This window comes from Lepisosteus platostomus, chromosome 14, assembly GCF_059453375.1.
Source record: "Lepisosteus platostomus isolate fLepPlt1 chromosome 14, fLepPlt1.hap1, whole genome shotgun sequence".
Classification (NCBI taxonomy): domain Eukaryota; kingdom Metazoa; phylum Chordata; class Actinopteri; order Semionotiformes; family Lepisosteidae; genus Lepisosteus; species Lepisosteus platostomus.
This window is the reverse complement of record NC_142624.1, coordinates 15,595,025-15,613,037: the sequence shown is the minus strand read 5'-3', so window position 1 is coordinate 15,613,037 and position 18,013 is coordinate 15,595,025. Positions and strand designations below refer to the sequence as shown.

At 37.0% G+C, this 18,013-nt stretch overlaps 1 protein-coding gene across 3 annotated transcripts in view; it reads right to left on the bottom strand.

Moving 5' to 3' along the window:
- The window catches only part of LOC148648882 (fibronectin-like), a 61,604-nt gene that overhangs the window by 14,151 nt on the left and 29,440 nt on the right, over positions 1 to 18,013 (bottom strand). For 2 of the 3 annotated variants that reach the window (XM_088607211.1, XM_088607212.1), the window contains exons 22-34: positions 15,860 to 16,028; positions 15,385 to 15,471; positions 14,392 to 14,583; positions 11,523 to 11,795; positions 10,494 to 10,676; positions 10,086 to 10,175; positions 9,685 to 9,951; positions 8,878 to 8,994; positions 7,633 to 7,797; positions 6,231 to 6,386; positions 5,560 to 5,673; positions 4,410 to 4,679; positions 193 to 380 (exon numbers count right to left, since the gene is read on the bottom strand). In XM_088607211.1, the coding sequence (XP_088463337.1) occupies positions 193 to 380; positions 4,410 to 4,679; positions 5,560 to 5,673; positions 6,231 to 6,386; positions 7,633 to 7,797; positions 8,878 to 8,994; positions 9,685 to 9,951; positions 10,086 to 10,175; positions 10,494 to 10,676; positions 11,523 to 11,795; positions 14,392 to 14,583; positions 15,385 to 15,471; positions 15,860 to 16,028 (2,271 nt within the window). The remainder of the gene's footprint in view (positions 1 to 192; positions 381 to 4,409; positions 4,680 to 5,559; positions 5,674 to 6,230; positions 6,387 to 7,632; positions 7,798 to 8,877; positions 8,995 to 9,684; positions 9,952 to 10,085; positions 10,176 to 10,493; positions 10,677 to 11,522; positions 11,796 to 14,391; positions 14,584 to 15,384; positions 15,472 to 15,859; positions 16,029 to 18,013) is intronic. The other variant, XM_088607213.1, reaches the window with a different exon arrangement.

Below are 18,013 nucleotides of genomic sequence, written 5' to 3'. Positions count from 1 at the left end.
TTCCATTTAATGTTACAAAAGTGTTTTACATTATGTGTTGTACATGAACCATTGTACTGTACTAATATAATATGCTTATTATAATATAGTATACTAAAAATAAGGCCTGCATAGTAGAAAATAACTGGGAATTTTACAAACAGTCACATGTCTGGTTTATTAAAATACCCCAGTAATGAAAAACACTTTTACCATTAATCCTGAGACAAAAACAGAGGTTGTATCAGGTGCCAGGTTGATCTCTTTGGTTGGACCAGTCTTATCCTTGGGATTGACCACCACACGGTAACCAGTGAGTCTGGCTTTAGGTGCTTGCCATGATATCGTCAGGCTGGATGGGGCAACTTGCGAGAACTTTAAATCAGTGGGAGCAGGTATTGCTAGAATGGGAAGACATGGAAAATAATCAATCATGAATATTTTATCAATATCAAGCAATGCAACAGAAGACAGGATTCTGTATAGCTCAACCTACACACAAATCCATGCATAATTTCCTGCATCTGCAGCTGAGAAGCACCCATGCAATATGTATGTGGAGCACGTCATTACATTTCACAACAGGCATGCAAATTAACAGTCCAATTGATGACTTTGGCAAAAAAAAAAAATCTTTCCACTGTTTGCATTACCTACCTCCTTTATTGTAGTATCATTAACAAATCTGACTAGTTAAACAACTATACTAGAAACTAGATTGATACAGATCAGGAAGAGCAATGGGTTTAATATTGATATATGTAGCACACCACTATTCACATATGCTTACATAGTGGTTATTCCCTTCCTTTTCTAAACCCATGTTAGCAGCCTCCTAAAATATCAAAGCATTCCAATTGATTAGAATTATTTCAATAACTATCTAAAATCAGTAAGAGATGCAAGACTGATTTCTCTGTAGTTTTCATGTTCATGTCTGTCCCCATTTTTTTTGGTTTTAGATTTGAGATTTTTTAAAATCTATGGGTAATGAGTTGAAATATTCCAGATACTGCTCTGTGAATAACATCCCTCATTTCCTCATGACTTGTTTTTAACTTGTCTTCTAATCTTGTATCTCCTGTCGAACTGGTATCAAGAAGCTCAGTATCAGTTATACTGAAATTACTCAATACTGCTGGAGCTTGATCCATAACAGGCGTCTCCAACCTATGGCCCGAGAACAGAGGACAGCACCACTGCACTGCACTTTGCTTATGGAAGCTCGCCGTTCTTATGGATTTGACTGCACATAAGTGAACTGAATGTGAAACCTCATTTCAGATTTGTTTTCACATAAAATCCTTCAGACAAAAATTTATGATTTTTGAAAAACAGGTGGCAGCTAACAATTTTGTTCATTTTGCAACTTGTGAAAAGTACAGAAATTAATGTACCAAAACTCTTCTGATTTCACATTCGAAATAGCAATTTTAGGACCGTTTTCAAGATTCTGACAGTATCTCAGAGAACATAAGATTGTTCCAGAACCCTTTTGCAAGTGATACTGGAAGATCTTCAGCCCGAGTTGCAGTTTGAAGAAATTGACATTGCTGTGAATGACTTGCATAGGAATCTATATAAGGAAAAGGATTCGTTAAACTTCTATAAATTACTGCCAGAAGAAAGTTAAGAACATTAGAAAATTTGCTTGTGGAAGGTTTTCTGTCTTTGTCTCCACATATATGTGTGAACAAACTTTTAAAGATGAAATATGTAAAATCTAAATATCAAACATCACTCTGATGAGCACCCCAAGCAGATTTTGATTTGGGGGGGGACTACAGAATGTCCTCAAATTCTGGTTCAAACTTTGTCACAGAAGGAATTCCAAATATCACATTAAATTTGTACACATGTACATGGATTTTTCTTTTAGTCCCATTTGTTCATTTGAACATTACAATATATACATTTATTAAGTGTAAATTGTGTTGTTTATTACATATTCCTCCATCATAAAATCTCCCTGTCTACCTACCCTCCCACTCTCTGGCCCTCCAGCCTTTCTGCTGAAGCAAATGTGGCCCTGAAGGAAAAAAGGTTGGAGACCCCTGATCTGGAATATGGGGAATATTATCAATGCTTTCTATTGCAGACATTTCAGTGAAAAAATAACATTTTTATTGAACTCTAATGTTGTACTACTAGAAAGGGTGCTTTGAAATATTTTCTGAACCATTACAATATTCTTTTTGGCCTTCCCATAGGCAATTTTACCATAGTTTTTCAGCTGTGCCAGTAGTTCTATATATTCTTTTGAACTCAGGATCATGGACCCTTTTATGTAGTCTGGGTCCATGCAGCCTGTTAAGTGTTCTTTTCTTCCTTTTTTTTTCTTAATATCACCACTAAACCATTTAGGCCATTTTTCCCTGAAATTAAACTAATTTTGGAATAAATTCACTTTGAGCCTTTAACTGTTTCAACTATCATGGTTTCCCCTACAGCTGTATACAGATGGCAAGCTACCAGGCAAAAAATCAGTAATAACACCGCAAGATCATTTGCCAGCTAGCAGCCGCAATAGTACATAACTACATAGCTAAAAAACGTATAACGTATTAAAGTATCAGGACAATTTATGGTCTCATGTCTTGGTCTGAAAATCTCATATATTTGCATCAAGACTATGTTGACATAAAAAAAATGAAGAATGTAAAACTCCGAATTTGTTACAGAGACTCACAATTCAGTTAACCAATTAAAAGAATCAGTGTTTTTTGCACTGTCCGTTTGTCACTTGCCTTAAATTTAAATAATAAACAGCACCTCAACAGCAATTAAAAGAATCAGTGTTTTTTGCACTGTCCGTTTGTCACTTGCCTTAAATTTAAATAATAAACAGCACCTCAACAGCAAAACACAACAATGGCTTGATTCATACATTAAATAGCAAATAGCGAAGCGTTTTAAGCACAAAGCTCTTTCTTGGGAAGCATCATGAACAGCCTACATTTTTGATGGATCCTAATTTATAATTATTTATAACTAGTTGCGGTAAAAAAACTGCTTGTTCAGAATTATATTAATTTATAAGACAGTTAGTTTGCTAGTACATTAATCTATCCATTTGATAGCTAGAAGCAAAGAGCACAGAAAGGTTATCACCTAGCCTAAACTTTTTCCTGCAGGGAAACCCTTTCTATCTTCCTGGTCCATTTCACAGGCCATAAGCTCTGCTCATTCCTTCATAGTTTACAAAAATTATAGACCCTAATTTTAGATTAAAATTTTCTTAAACTATACACCAAAAGTTGCCATATTATGAGCACAATTTCCCAGTGGCAATATCATGTCTTTCCTTAATTATATGGTGGTTATTAAAGTCAATAAGCACATCTTGCCATTTCTCTACAAAACGTAACTTAAGCCATTTCAGCCATTAATCCCCTAACAATAGTCACCTTTGCTACATACCTTCTTGATCCGATCATATAGTAAGCTACTTGTACAAATATCTTTATCAGGTGGTCTATATCATACACCCCCTGATAAGCCTTTTGAATTTCTATTTTCCAGTTTAACTCACATCTTACATATTCTAAGCTAAGATAAGACTATTGGCCATATACAATTTCTTGTATTCGGAATTTGTCTTTTCGCATACCCCAACTAGCTCTCCACGAGAAACAGACAGGGAGAGAGGCTTGGGGTCAGAGCACAGGGTCAGCCATTTATATGGTGCCCCTGGTGCAGTTGGGGTTAATGGCTTTGCTCAGGGGCCCAATGGAGTAGGATTCCTCTGCTGGCCGCGGGATACTAACAGGCAACCTTCCAGCCACAGGTGCAGATCCTTAGTCACAGAGCCATCGCAACGCCCCAAGCTGTAGCCTACAGTCACATAATTCTTTCTCAATTGTGCCGATTCCTCTAATGATTGATCTCCCCCAATATGGGATGTAAACTAATTCCTGTAATATTAAATGCAACCTGCAGTGTAGTTCCACAGATCATGTACCCAATATGCAGCAGAGGCCTCATGTTGATGCTGCTTTTTGCCTTGATACTAAATACAAAAATTAATAAATGTTTGTTATATAACTTGTAATTATATCAAACTACACCTGAATACCCGCTTCCCACAAAAACTGTTGCTCCTAAGGAGGCAAAACAAGCCTGGAAGAAAATTTCCAAAAAACACTTAGGTAAAAAGTACTCCATTGCCTAAGGGCAACCAGAAACATTGCAGGAGCAACAGCAAAATTATTTTTCCCTAAAATTGAGAAATTGCAAAACTGAACAAAGAAAAAGACAAACTAAGAATAAGCTATAATGCTTTTGCCAGATACTTCCTGTTCCTTGCATCTGTGCTATAGCATTGTGCATCCCAGCTACAACAGAATGAAGACTCATCCCAGCAGTCATTATGAATACATACATCGTCCCTGATATTTAAAACAAAATGTTATCCAGAAAAAATGCATTACCCGTAGCCTGAGTTCCAACAAGAGGCTGACTTTCCAAGTCATTGTGCAGAGCAATGATTTTAATAGTGTATTCAGTGCCTGGCCTCAGCCCATGCAGCTCTGCAGTATCATCCTCCCCATGGGGGGCTGGCCTCAGCTCACGTTCCCCATCTTCTGGGCTGGAATATGTCACTCTGTATGAAGTCACCTGGCCCTCAGGGCTCTCCCAGGCTATTTTGATGGAGGTTGTGTCAATGTCCGTAAAAGTAAGGGCTTTGGGACGGTCAACACCTGCAAGTGGAGAATGTTAAGTCAAACTGTAGTGCACAGTATTGAGTTTCAGAACCCAATGAATGGAACTGGAGGACTTTTGTAAAAAAAAAAAGTTAGCAACTGTTTAAAATGTCCTGAACAACAAAAGCCCAGGAAATAAAATAAAATATGACCTTGACAGATCTACTTAAAGGGGAACTGCAGTCCCAATTTTAGACTGGTTATTAAATCTTGGTAACAAATAAATTGATTGACTTCACAATAAAAAGTTAAAAATTAAGCACAAAATCACGAACTTTGTGAAAGTACATCCCCATGAACTGCAACATGATACAGCCCTTCCTCCTTATTAGTCTCCATAATGGCTAATGTAATGTGCGAGCAAATAAAAACAGGATTTGCAGCAGAAATGTAATCACTGCAGAAATATTTCATGATATGCATGCAGAGCAAACAAGTCAGTAGTATTTGCTGGCAAATACGTATTGAAATAAAAAAACATTTCTACTGGATTTAAAAGAGACTTATTCACAAGCCTGTTTTGTCTACAATGTCTTGGGCTCACACATCACCAGAAGTTTCGTTGCTTAGTTCTGAATCGCAGAACATGGCACTGTACATACCTGGAAATTTAGCTTATTCTGTGGTGGAAATTGGAGGTTTACAAGTTTATATATATATAGTTTACTTTTATTGCGGTTAGAAATGCTGATTCTTTATAACCCTGAAATATGAAAACTGTATTGCTGTTCCCCTTGAATAGCATAATTAAAATTTTCCAATACGAGTACAATTTACATTTTGTCAAGACAAAAACTATAAAACAAATTACAAGAGATGCTATGAAGGATATTAATTTGGAACGACTGCATTTATACCGTGAAAAAAATACACTTACCTGTTACAGCGCTTTCTATAAGAGGGGCACTCTCTCCATTCTGCCCTTGGGCATACACACTAAGCACATACTCCACTGTTGGCATCAGACCCGAAAAGGTCATTTCTGTTTGGTCTGCAGTACAATAATCAACATTACCATTTTGGGGTATCAACTTTTATCCTACAGTGGCATGGTAAGTAGCAATATGCTAAAAGCACTTCTATTCACAGTTACAATAGCTTAGAGCTTCACGTAGTCTTAAGATCGGTGTGTGCTTGCCACCTGTTCATGCTACTAGTGTTTTTGATCCTCACTATCCAGTTGTTTGACTATAACTTATGGAGCATGCACTTTTTTATAGGCAGAAACCCAATCTCCCAAACTTCTTAATTTAAATATCAAGCAAAGGTTTGGAAGCACTTAGAAGCAGAAGGAAAGAAAAGAAGGTGTTAGGGAATGAAGCATCTGTTCTGTAATAATAATAATAATAATAATAATAATAAATAGTAATACTCATTACAATTTTGGTGTCCCAAAAGGAAGGGAAAAATCACTTGCTGTACTTATGACTAGCTACTGTACTTTATCACTTATTTGTTCTTATGACTATTGTAACTATTACAATGTACTCTTTATGAACTATTCTTTTTTGTTTGTCTTTCCTTAAAAGTGGGGGGAAAAAGTCTTACCAGGAGAAACAACCTCAGAGAATGAAGGCCCCATGCCATTTTTGGGAATGCCTGTAACTCTGTACCCAGTAACTGATCCAGATGAAGGGGTCCACCTCACTGTAATGGCATTGTCTTTTACATCTCTCACTTCCATTCCAGAAGGAGACTCAATCTCTAAAAAATATTAGGAAGGTTTTACACTCTTAAAATCTTTTTAAAAATAATCCGCATCCTTTAAATTTAAAAAAATGCCTACCGAGAAAATAGTAGTAAATAGTAAAAAGTAGTACTATATAGTATGCAAAACTTGGGAATGTTTTGTAATCTTTTATATGTAAAGAAAGAGGCATTTTCATTATATTAAATTTCATATTGCAGTTTCACCAGAAACATTACCTTGGAAAACTAGACAAGGGTATTAATCAACAGGCAAACTGCAGTACTGAAACAATTAAAGGGACTCTGCAAGTAAACAGCAACACTGGCAAAAACGTCCTTGAGTGCTGATACTTTGCCAATTACAAAACAAGGCAAACTGCTTTTAACTTATAGATACAGAGTTTTAGCTAAACAATTGACAAAAGCAAGCTTAAAGTGGCAAACACTGAAAAGTAGAACACTGCAAGGTAGCAGCGATATAAAAACAACAATAAATGTATACCATTATTCCTATTGCCCTTTGACAAAAGCTACTTGAACAAATCAACATCTTTCCATTACGTCTATGAAAAAAGTCTCCACTTCATTAAGTATGTGGCTTAAGATAATTACAAAGCCCTTATTACTATATATAAAATATCCTTGAGATCATAATTTTAGTGAGATCAACAAAGGTTCAGGCTCTATGTATGTTTTTCCTCCACTAATTTTGTGAAAAGACAACTGTCAATCTAGAGATGTAACGTTAAATGGGGACAATGCAACTGGATTAAGGTAGAGAACTAGAGACCACTATGCGTACGAGACTAAAAGTAACAAAAATCACCAGATCTGTGTAGTCTGTTAAGGTTTTTTGGACCACAGACAAAGAATGATCTTGGTGGTCTGGATATGGACCACTAGCCATGTTTGTCACCTCTACTCTAGTACTTCACACATGAAAGCAGATAGTGATATCAGGAAACTGTTTTTGTAGGTTTACACTGCAAAACAAAGCTAATTTAAAATATATAAGCTTTATAGTATTTATAGATAGTATATAATAAAAACAAATCACCTAAATACCACATTTAAATTTTCAAATTGGAGAGGACTTTTAGTCTGTCAAGAATCAGTACTAATTTAAATTGGGTTTTGCTCCAAAAACATTGCTCATCCTTTATTTACAGCTTGCAAACCAAGATGACTTAATATTTCAATAAACTTAAATCCCAGTTCCCTACCACAAAAAGAACTACTTGGTTCTGGGCTTTCCCTGTACCTGTTTTGTGAGTGACCGCGATTGGAGTGCTGGAAGCTGGGCTGTCGCCTCGCCCAGTGACAGCATACACAGTCACAGTATAATCGGTGCCAGGCTGCAGGTTTCCAATGGTGGCAGTTGACTGGGACCCAGGGACAGTGAAATCTTTAACAGGGCTGCGACCTCCTGCAGGCAGCCAGAAAAGGACTTTGAGGAAAAGAAAATGTCTCTCCAGAAATTCATAAATATGGGGGAATAATTTTGTCAATATTTTTATTTCTGACTTACAGTAGTACTTACAGCAACTAATAAACAAGTTACAAATCAGCTTCATTATGATTCTCAATTTAACAGTACCTATTTTTAAACTATTCAAAAATAAAAAGGGAAAGAGCTATTTAAATCAATTTTGGAAGTAAACCCCTGTATGGGTAAATCTAGGTTTCTCAAAGAACACATTTTAGCTGCATCTCTTCATGAAATAATTCTGAAAAACAGAGATTTTAAACTCCACAGAATAAATATTAGCTGTTGTAAGCAACATCAATTAAAGACCATAACTGAAAACCAATTTTAATTTGAGAATCATTTAATAAAAGGGGCCTGAGGCTCAGGTTTCCTTTTACTGTGTTTTGATTTAAGGACACATGCAAAAAAAGTAACTTTCTTTACAGGCAGTTTTACCTCTCACCCAAAGAACAGCACCTCTTTTTACAGTAGAGTTCCCATCACTACACTGGGGAATTAGGACTCGCATACTTCCTGCTCTCTACTTGTCCCACTAACAGCTCTTCCAGCTTTTCATATTTCTCCACCGGTAAAACACATCCGATAATTCAAATTCTTTAAGCAAAAGGGGGGATGTTCAGGTCACCATCAAATCCCATTAAGTTCTAGGAATTATATAATATGTATAGCTGAAGCCATCAGCAGCCAGTGGTATTTCTATACATATTAGTTAGGATACTTCATTCACAACCATGAAAGTATGCCACAATTCAAATTTAAATTTACCATTACTCAGGAGTGACTAAGATTACTTTTTAAAACGAATACCTTGGGAGTTTCCTTTAAAATGAACGGATCAATGTTGTGTTTGTATTGTTTCCATTAACTCCTTGAAGGACTTTTTAAAGTAAGCTCTTATAATGAACTTATAACCATATCAAGCACTCCATCTTGAAAGTATTGAGGAATAGATGTGGAGAAGGGAGGTCCATTTCATTCAAAAAACATTTTACAGGTTACCGCAAAGACTCCACCTACCCGTCTCTCCATACGTGATTCTGTAGTACCTCACAGTGACAGGAGGAGCCTCCCAGCTGATGGTTATACTTGTGGGAGAGGAAGAATCCACTTTCAAATCAGTTGGAGCATCAGAAACTTGAGTAAAAAAAACAAAATCACTGAGTGTCACTGAAAACAAAATCACTTCATTATGTATAAAAATGTTCTTTGGACAATTCCAAACATCAAATGTTTAGCATCCAAAATTTGCATTGCCCTTAAACCTGATCAATAATTCTAATTACCTTAAATGTTAAAAATAATTCACAAAAGACATTTAGATAAACAGCTATGTGATTTTTTTCCTGGCAATATCTAGCTTAGGTTCTGTAGTGCAGCGCACATCTTTCTGATATTTTCTAACTCATTCCACTAACTTGAGACCATGTGTTGAGAACTTAATGCAAGCCTAAGACTTTATACATTTGGCATTAAGCAGCCTTACTACAATAGCATTCTCTAGTGTCACTCTCCATAGCTTATAGACAACGCAAAAGGATAATTAAAAAGAAAGTAAACAAATCCATAACAAAGACAAGAGAAAGACTGAGGTGCCTCTACAGAACTCTATTTCCTTTTGTACATGTCAAGAGAGCTTGTTCACTTAAAATGGTGTAAAACCTATTGTTTTAAAACAAACAATGCAAACAGAACATTTTCCATTAATGTTACCCCCTTCAGAATTGCCTAAGGACCTCAAAAGTGAAATTGCCAAAATACTAATGTAGTTAGTTTTCCTTTAGGAATGAACTTTTATATAAATACAGAAGATTAACAAAACCTTACTTGTTGATTGACGGCCAGTCAAAGGCAGGCTCTCATCCGTACCACTGATTGCAAAGATGTGGATGATGTACTCAGTCTGTGGGACCAGGCCAGTAAGGGTGAAATGATTGCGTGAAGGGGGCAGTCTTTCATCCTTGGAACGCCCACCACTTGCCATCTGGTACCGGATCCTGTAACCGGTAATGACTGCACGGGGTGCCAACCAGTGCACAGTGAAGGAATTTGGGTAAACCTCTGAGAAGTCAATGCCAGTGGGAGAGTCTAGGGCTAGAGAATTGCAAAAAACAAACAAACAGCTAAATTAGAAGTATTTACAAATTGCTAACGGGAGAAAAAAATAAGTAATTTTTTAGACAAGTATGTAACAGGTGACCCCATCAAACAGATTCCTTTTAACAAACCTGTTTTCTGAGTCCCAGTGACCGGCGTACTCTCTTGTTCTTCATAAACACAGACCACACTGACCAAATACTCTGTATGAGGCAGAAGACCTGTGTCACAGAGCAGAGAGACCGTCAAGACTGATGGAACATATGGAAAAAGACACATCACTTTACAACAGAACAGCAAAGGATTTGCTTCTTTACCCCCACCTTCACTTTCTGAAATTCTAGTTCTTCTGCCCATTTTAATGTGCATTCCCCACATTTTTAATCTGCCTACATTATTGCTCAATTCTTACAGCCTTTTTTAAATTTCCCAAGAAACAGTCAAAATAAGATAAACAAATCAAACACTAAAAAAGAAGCAGCTGTTCCGTGCTAACATCCGACTGTAAAACATTCATTGTGATTTACTTTGCGACTGACCTCGGAGCACAATATTGTTGCTTGTGCCAGGAACATTACGTTCATTGATGTCATACTCATTCTTCACAGGAGAGTAACGCACCATGAACCTGGAAATTTTAACAGATGTGGGTGCAGTCCAGGTCACTTTCATGCTATCCGGACCAATGTCAAAGAACTGAAGGTTGGTTGGTGTTGGAACAGCTGAGGAGAGAAATTTTAATCTTTAAAATAATTATGAAGTAAATAAGACATCACATCTCACTAATCCAGAAAGAAAGTTTAAACATTATTAATGGGAATCCAATGTTTCATAAAATCCTTTTAATCATAAATGAATACCATTAAATAAGTGGAAAGTCTACACAGGAATTCCATGTATTCAGGCTTTTGGAGAACAAACAAGGAATAGCTCCAGCTAGATACACAATTACATTTATCTGAACACTGAGCCAATTAGGTTTTTACAAAATAAAACCACATAGCTTTCCAAGACTACAGACTAGCTCAAGTGAATTGAGCTCATACTATTCAATTAACATGGGAGGATAATTTTATTCAAAGTTCATCCAACTGCTGTTGGAAGCTTACATATAAGCATCGATAATGAATAATACTGAGCTTATTACTTGAAAAATCCCTCCCAAAAAAATACAGGACAAATGTTTAAAAATGTAACAATAACTCTGGTCCTGGACTGTAACTGAACAGAAGTTGTACAAATTAAGCAAACTGATTCATTCAGATTTCTTCTACAATTAAAAACCAATGTATTCAGCTCACCAAGGTTTGATGATTCACACTCAACAAGCACTAGTTTTTTTTTATCAATATACTCTTACAATATCAAAAGCAGAATTGGTGTGGTTCAAAAGTTGATGTTAAGGGACAATTTTAATGTTTTCACATTCAAGTACAACTGAACTAAGCCATAAAATAGAAAAGTTAAGAGCTCATCAAAAAGGAAAGTTGGTGCTTGAATAATATCATTGAGTCCCTCCCAGACTGGCAGAACTAAGAAAAATCATGCAACAAGAATGTGAAATTCACCAGTTTGCTGTGTCAAGGTTGTGGGCTGACTCTCGCCGCCCTCAGTGAGAGTGATCACGCTGATGTCATAGTCAATTCCAGGTTCCAGGCCCATTACAGTGTAATATCCTGTTGTGGGCTCCACAAAGTCTTCAAAAATAGGGACGCTTTCTCCAGCGGCAACCACCGTAATGCGGTAGCCAGTAATAGCAGTATAGTTATGCGGGGTCCACCTCAGTCCGATAGTCGTATCGGTGACATCGACAAAACTGAGGTCAGTAAGCTTAGGGACATCTAGCAATTTAAAATAGCACAGAAAGGCAAAAAGAAATAAGGCCATGATGAATTAAAAAGCAAGACATTAAACATGCTTTAAGCTTTTTAAAAGTGATATGAAGTATTTTTACCATACCACATTATAATAAACAGTTTAGTAATTCTTTATATACTATACATGTCCTACATACTGATGTTATAACAAGGTTTAATCACAGCTGCTTAAACTATAAACTGAGAAATTAGACAATTGCATTTTACTACATCCTCAGATAAAAAACCTACACTACTGAAAAGTTTTAAATACACTCATCCGTTGCCATATGAAAGCATAATACAAATGCAGCCATTCAAAACGAGTGGGGTACGCTGCGGTAAAACACAGTGGGCATGTCGCATCACGTATCATATCGCGTCATACCGTATAATACTGCAGTTATGATAATAGTATCTGGAATCACTGCCAAGTGGAGCTAATAAAGCTTAAAGTCTCAAATACAGCATTTGAGCTGTTGCCAGAAAACGCATGGTTTTAAATCCCAGTCACTGCTGAAGGACAATCTTTTTCCAATTAAGAATTTAAGTTGTATACTCTCTAGACTTTTAATAATTTTAAACTGTATTACAGATTGTTCATCATTAAACATTAAAAAGCCGGTATATTTTATAAAAGCAAGATTGCTCAGTTGGACAAGAGTACACAACCTACCACCTTTATCATAAATATTTTAATTATGCATCAAAGTCTTTACGGAAGATATTACTAATGGTATTAATAATGAATTACCTTGGACAGGCTGTAAGCTCAAAGTATTACCGTGGTCCACTTTCTTTGTAACCGTCTTTGTAAACTAAAATACTTTTTTCTGCGAATACGCTCGTTATTGGAGTAAACAAAAGCATACTTTTAGAACTCGATTAATAGGGAATATAATATGGAATCGCGCATCTAAAAAATTAATAACGATAATTATATTCATGTACTGTAGCTCAAATAGTAGTATAATACACTTTCTATGGATATGTGTGCATGATTCCATCTGTGGCATGAAGGCTTAAGTGTGTGCCTTATAAGCCTGAGGTCTGCAGTTCAAGCCCTGCTGTCGCCATCAGTTTTCTTTTTAACAAACATTATTTTGTAAAACTAAAATAACAAATATTTTGGACACTATATTGACATTTGTTATATTTCTAAATATCACATGTTCAAAGCGAAGTCATTTATTAATAACAACGAATAATTTCAAACTGCTACAGATATTATTACTGACAATAAATATTATTGACACTATATTGTCATTACAAAATAGCCCCACTGTCACCAATTACTCTGTGAACTACTATTACCCACTCAGTCAACGTTTTCCAGGAGCACAATCTTTTGTTTCAAACTCATCTTAAGAGAAGTACATTTCAGGTCAGGTGAATGGTGAACCAGCTGGCAGCCATATCACTCTGCAACTCACAATAGGCAACCCACTGAAGCTAAGCAGGTGTGAGCATGGTCAGTACCTGGATGGGAGACCTCCTGGGAAAAACTAAGGTTGCTGCTAACCCTGTGGTCCATGTGGGTCCTAATGCCCCAGTATACTGACAGGGATACTATACTGTAAAAATGTGCCGTCCTTTGGATGAGACAAAACTGAGGTCCTGACTCTGTTGTCATGAAAAATTCCAGGGCATTTCTCAAAAAGAGTAGGGGAGTAACCTCAGCATCCTGGCTAATTTTCCCCGTTGCCCCTTACCAATAATGGCCACCTAATAATCCCCATCTATGAATTGGTTTCATTACCGTGTTCTCCTCCCCACTAATAGCTGATGTGTGGTGAGGGTTCTAGAGCACTATGGCTGCCGCCTATTCATGGGGCAGCACACTGGTGGTGGAGGGGAGTCCCCATTACCTGTAAAGCGCTTTGAGTGGAGTGTCCAGAAAAGCGCTATATAAGCGTGAGCAATTATTATTATAAACCTGGTTCTGGAGAGCACCAAATCAAATTAGAGTTTAGAAACTAAAGACTATACATTGAGGAAGTTAAGAAGTATAATAGGTAAATATTTGCATTAAGTAATGATAACATTATGAAACTATTAGTGTATTGATTAGAACTGGTGTAATAGTTGTATACATTTGATTTTTATAGTAGGTTTGCATGGCAACTTCATATCACTTTTGTAATAGCACAGAGTTTAAAATTTTAGTAAATGAGAAAATGTTAGTAAGGTGGTGAGCAATTGCTGCAAACCGAAAACCTACAAATACATTACATTGCTAAGGGTACAGCATATAACATTGGACTTGCAGACTGTTCCAAAAGCAAAGCAGCTACTTAGTTATTCAAATATCAAAATTAACAAAAGTTCTGTGTTGAAAGCCTCACTGATGTAATAAGTAATAAGTATACATGTAATTGAATCAGAGAAGATTCAAAGGGTTTAAAATAAGGATTTTGTTCGACTGATACAAATTGAAGATTTTCCAGCACTATACAATACAAAGATATTATTTTGTTGTTGTCAATAATGGAAATATTGGTAACTAGCTCTTAAAGATCTGCTTCTTTATCCCCAAGTATCCCAAAGTGTCTCTGCTAGAGTACTTATTTTAGTTTTTTACCTTGAGTGACAATCTTGGAGACTGGTTCACTCTCCATGTTGTCTTTGACAGTGTACACACTGACATTGTATTCAACACCTGGACTCAGGTTGTCCAATGTGCAGGAGTTCTGCCCGGCCCTGACAAATTCTTCCAGGGAGTTGCCTCGCTGACCTCCATTTGGAGTGCAGGTAACTCTGTACCCAGTGATATCTAATTGAGAGTGTAAAGAAATAATTAATCGTTAAGGCCTGAAAAATAGATAAAAATTAAAAGTAAGGTCACATTTCTTATGAGTCAAATCACCAGCTGATACATAGTTGAATGCACAAGGATAAGCAAGGAAAAAATAGACTACTATGAAAAGGAAAAAAATAGTTAACATTTGTCCAAACTGAAGCAGGAGTTTGCTTAAACATTTATTGGTTTTGTTTGAGGAACAGACATTAAGAGAAATGTGTAAATAAAGTTTATACTATATTTTGATGGATTGTAAAGTTGTTACTAAAACAGCACATATACAAAATAAGAAAAGTATTAGAGCTTCGATGGCACAGTAGTGGAAACTGTCAGTTGGTCAGGTTCCCTGGTCTGCAGATCTACACCAACTTGGGTGGATCTAAACACGGTCTTTTTCAGACAGACTACAAGAGCACCTGCACTTTCTGTGGGGCTTAAAGAAATGCAGTATGGTAGAACAGCCCCTCGAACTTTTACCATAGCACTTTTACCAGTGTCCTCACTAGTGTTAGAGCAATAATATCATACATGACATGGATGCACTACAAAGGGTTGTGGCAACAGCAGAGGATTAAAGGATGCAATTGTCTGTTGTACCCTCAGATCATGTCCCAAGACATCAGTATGAATAAGAATTCCAATGTACATATGACAACAAACCTCTCTACTACTACCGATTACCTTTTAATAGAAGAAGTCCCAATCAGGATGTGACAAAATGTTTTAAGCTATTAAAAACATTTGAGCCTGTGGTATAAGAGCATTCATATTTACCAGCTGTTTTGGTACCCTCCCACGAAACTATGAGCTCTCCAGTGTGAGGATTTGAATCCAGTTTCAGGTCAGTAGGTGGAGAGAGTGCTGACAGAGAGAAAGAACTGGATGAGTATACAGCCATGAAAGAAGTTTTAAGAAAAAAAAACAGACCCAAATAAAATAACTGATTACCAGTGAAGCAACCACTCAGAAAAACAGCATGAATTGCATCAAAGCAATCAAATCTAATTTGGAAACAATTCACTACAATATAAAAAAAAAAACAAGAACTGCAATTCTAGTTTTGTAAATATTCTTCAAAGCAACAGAAATAATTTTTGCACCCATTCAAAATTAAAACATTAAATATCATAAATAAGATAACCAATTAAGCTTTCTTTATCCAAATTTCAAAATTATAAAGTAAACGATTTTGTTCTCATCCTCGGGCAGCTGTAATCAGCTCATCACCATAAATGATAGAATTTCTTACGCGTGATGACTTTTTTGGTGATGGGGGTACCATGCTCCTGCTCATCAACCAGGGGCTGGATACTGTAGGTATATTCTACTCCAGGAGTCAATCCAGAGATGACGATGCTGCCCGAGCCAGAGGTCACCTCCCTGGGAGCCTCACCACCCTGGCTTGGCCTAACTGTCAACTAATTCAAAGCAGAAATAAAACAGGAAATACTTTAAGCTCAGCATGTTACACTGTATTTACAATTCTTAAATGGACTTTCCAATCAGCTGAAAAAGCTCCATCATATATTAAAAAACATCAATAATTTCACAACTACAAGTACAGCAGATTGCCATTTTCCTGATTAATTGTCACTTTCTGTAGATGTACAGTGGTGTGAAAAAGTGATTGCCCCCTTCCTGATTTCTTATTTTTTTGCATGTTTGTCACACTGAAATGTTTCAGATCATCAAACAAATTGAAATATTAGACAAAGATAACACAAGTAAACACAAAATGCAGTTTTTAAATGAAGGTTTTTATTATTAAGGGGAAAAAAAATCCAAACCTACATGGCCCTGTGTGAAAAAGTGATTACCCCCCGTGTTAAAACATAAATCAACTGTGGTTTATCACATCTTTGGAAAGCTGAGTTCAATTTCTCTAGCCACACCCAGGCCTGATTACTGCCACACCTGTTCTCAATCAAGAAATCACTTAAATAGGACATGCCTGACAAAGTGAAGTAGACCAAAAGATCCTGGAAAGCTAGACATCATGCTGTGATCCAAAGAAATTCAGGAACAAATGAGAAACAGAGTAATTGAGATTTATCAGTCTGGAAAAGGTTATAAAGCCATTTCTAAAGTTTTGGGACTCCAGTGAACCACACTGAGAGCCATTATCCACAAATGGCAAAAACATGGAACGGTGGTGAACCTTCCCAGGAGTGGCTGGCTGACCAAAATTACCCCAAGAGCGCAGCGACGACTCATCCAAGAGGTCACAAAAAAACCCACAACAATATCCAAAGAACTGCAGGCTTCACTTGCCTCAGTTAAGGTCAGTGTTCATGACTCCACCATAAGAAAGAGACTGGGCAAAAATGGCCTGCATGGCAGAGTTCCAAGATGAAAACCACTGCTAAGCAAAAAGAACATAAAGGCTCGTCTCAGTTTTGCCAGAAAACATCTTGATGATCCCCAAGACTTTTGGGAAAATACTCTGTGGACTGACGAGACAAAAGTTGAACTTTTTGGAAGGTGTGTGTCCCATTACATCTGGTGTAAAAGTAACACAGCATTTCAGAAAAGGAACATCATACCAACAGTAAAATATGGTGGTGGTAGTGTGATGGTCTGGAGCTGTTTTGCTGCTTCAGGACCTGGAAGACTTGCTGTGGTAAATGGAACCATGAATTCTGCTGTCTACCAAAAAAACCTGAAGGAGAATGTCCGGCCATCTGTTCGTGACCTCAAGCTGAAGCACACTTGGGTTCTGCAGCAGGACAATGATCCAAAACACATCAGCAAGTCCACCTCTGAATAGCTTAAGAAAAACAAAATGAAGACTTTGGAGTGGCCTAGTCAAAGTCCTGACCTGAATCCGACTGAGATGTTGTGGCATGACCTTAAAAAAGCGGTTAAGGCTCAAAAACCCTCCAATGTGGCTGAATTGCAACAATCCTGCAAAGATTGATTGGCCAAAATTCCTCCACAGCGCTGTAAAAGACTCATTGCCAGTTATCGCAAACGCTTGATTGCAGTTGTTGCTGCTAAGGTTGGCCCAACCAGCTATTAGGTTTAGGGGGCAATCACTTTTTCACACAGGGCCATGTAGGTTTGGATTTTTTTTCCCTTAATAAAAACCTTCATTTAAAAACTAGTTTGTGTTGACTTGTTATCTTTGTCTAATATTTCAATTTGTTTGATGATCTGAAACATTTCAGTGTGACAAACATGCAAAAAAATAAGAAATCAGGAAGGGGGCAAACACTTTTTCACACCACTGTATATGGACATTTTAATGGGTATATCAACTGGAAGTCAACTGAGAAAGGCACCATCCTTCTGATGCTACATAAAACGGAGGTCCAAACACTGGTTGTTACAAATCCCTATGCGTTTCTCGAAAAGAGTAGAGTTGTTACCCTGGTGTCCTTGCCAAATGCCCCATTGGCCTTTA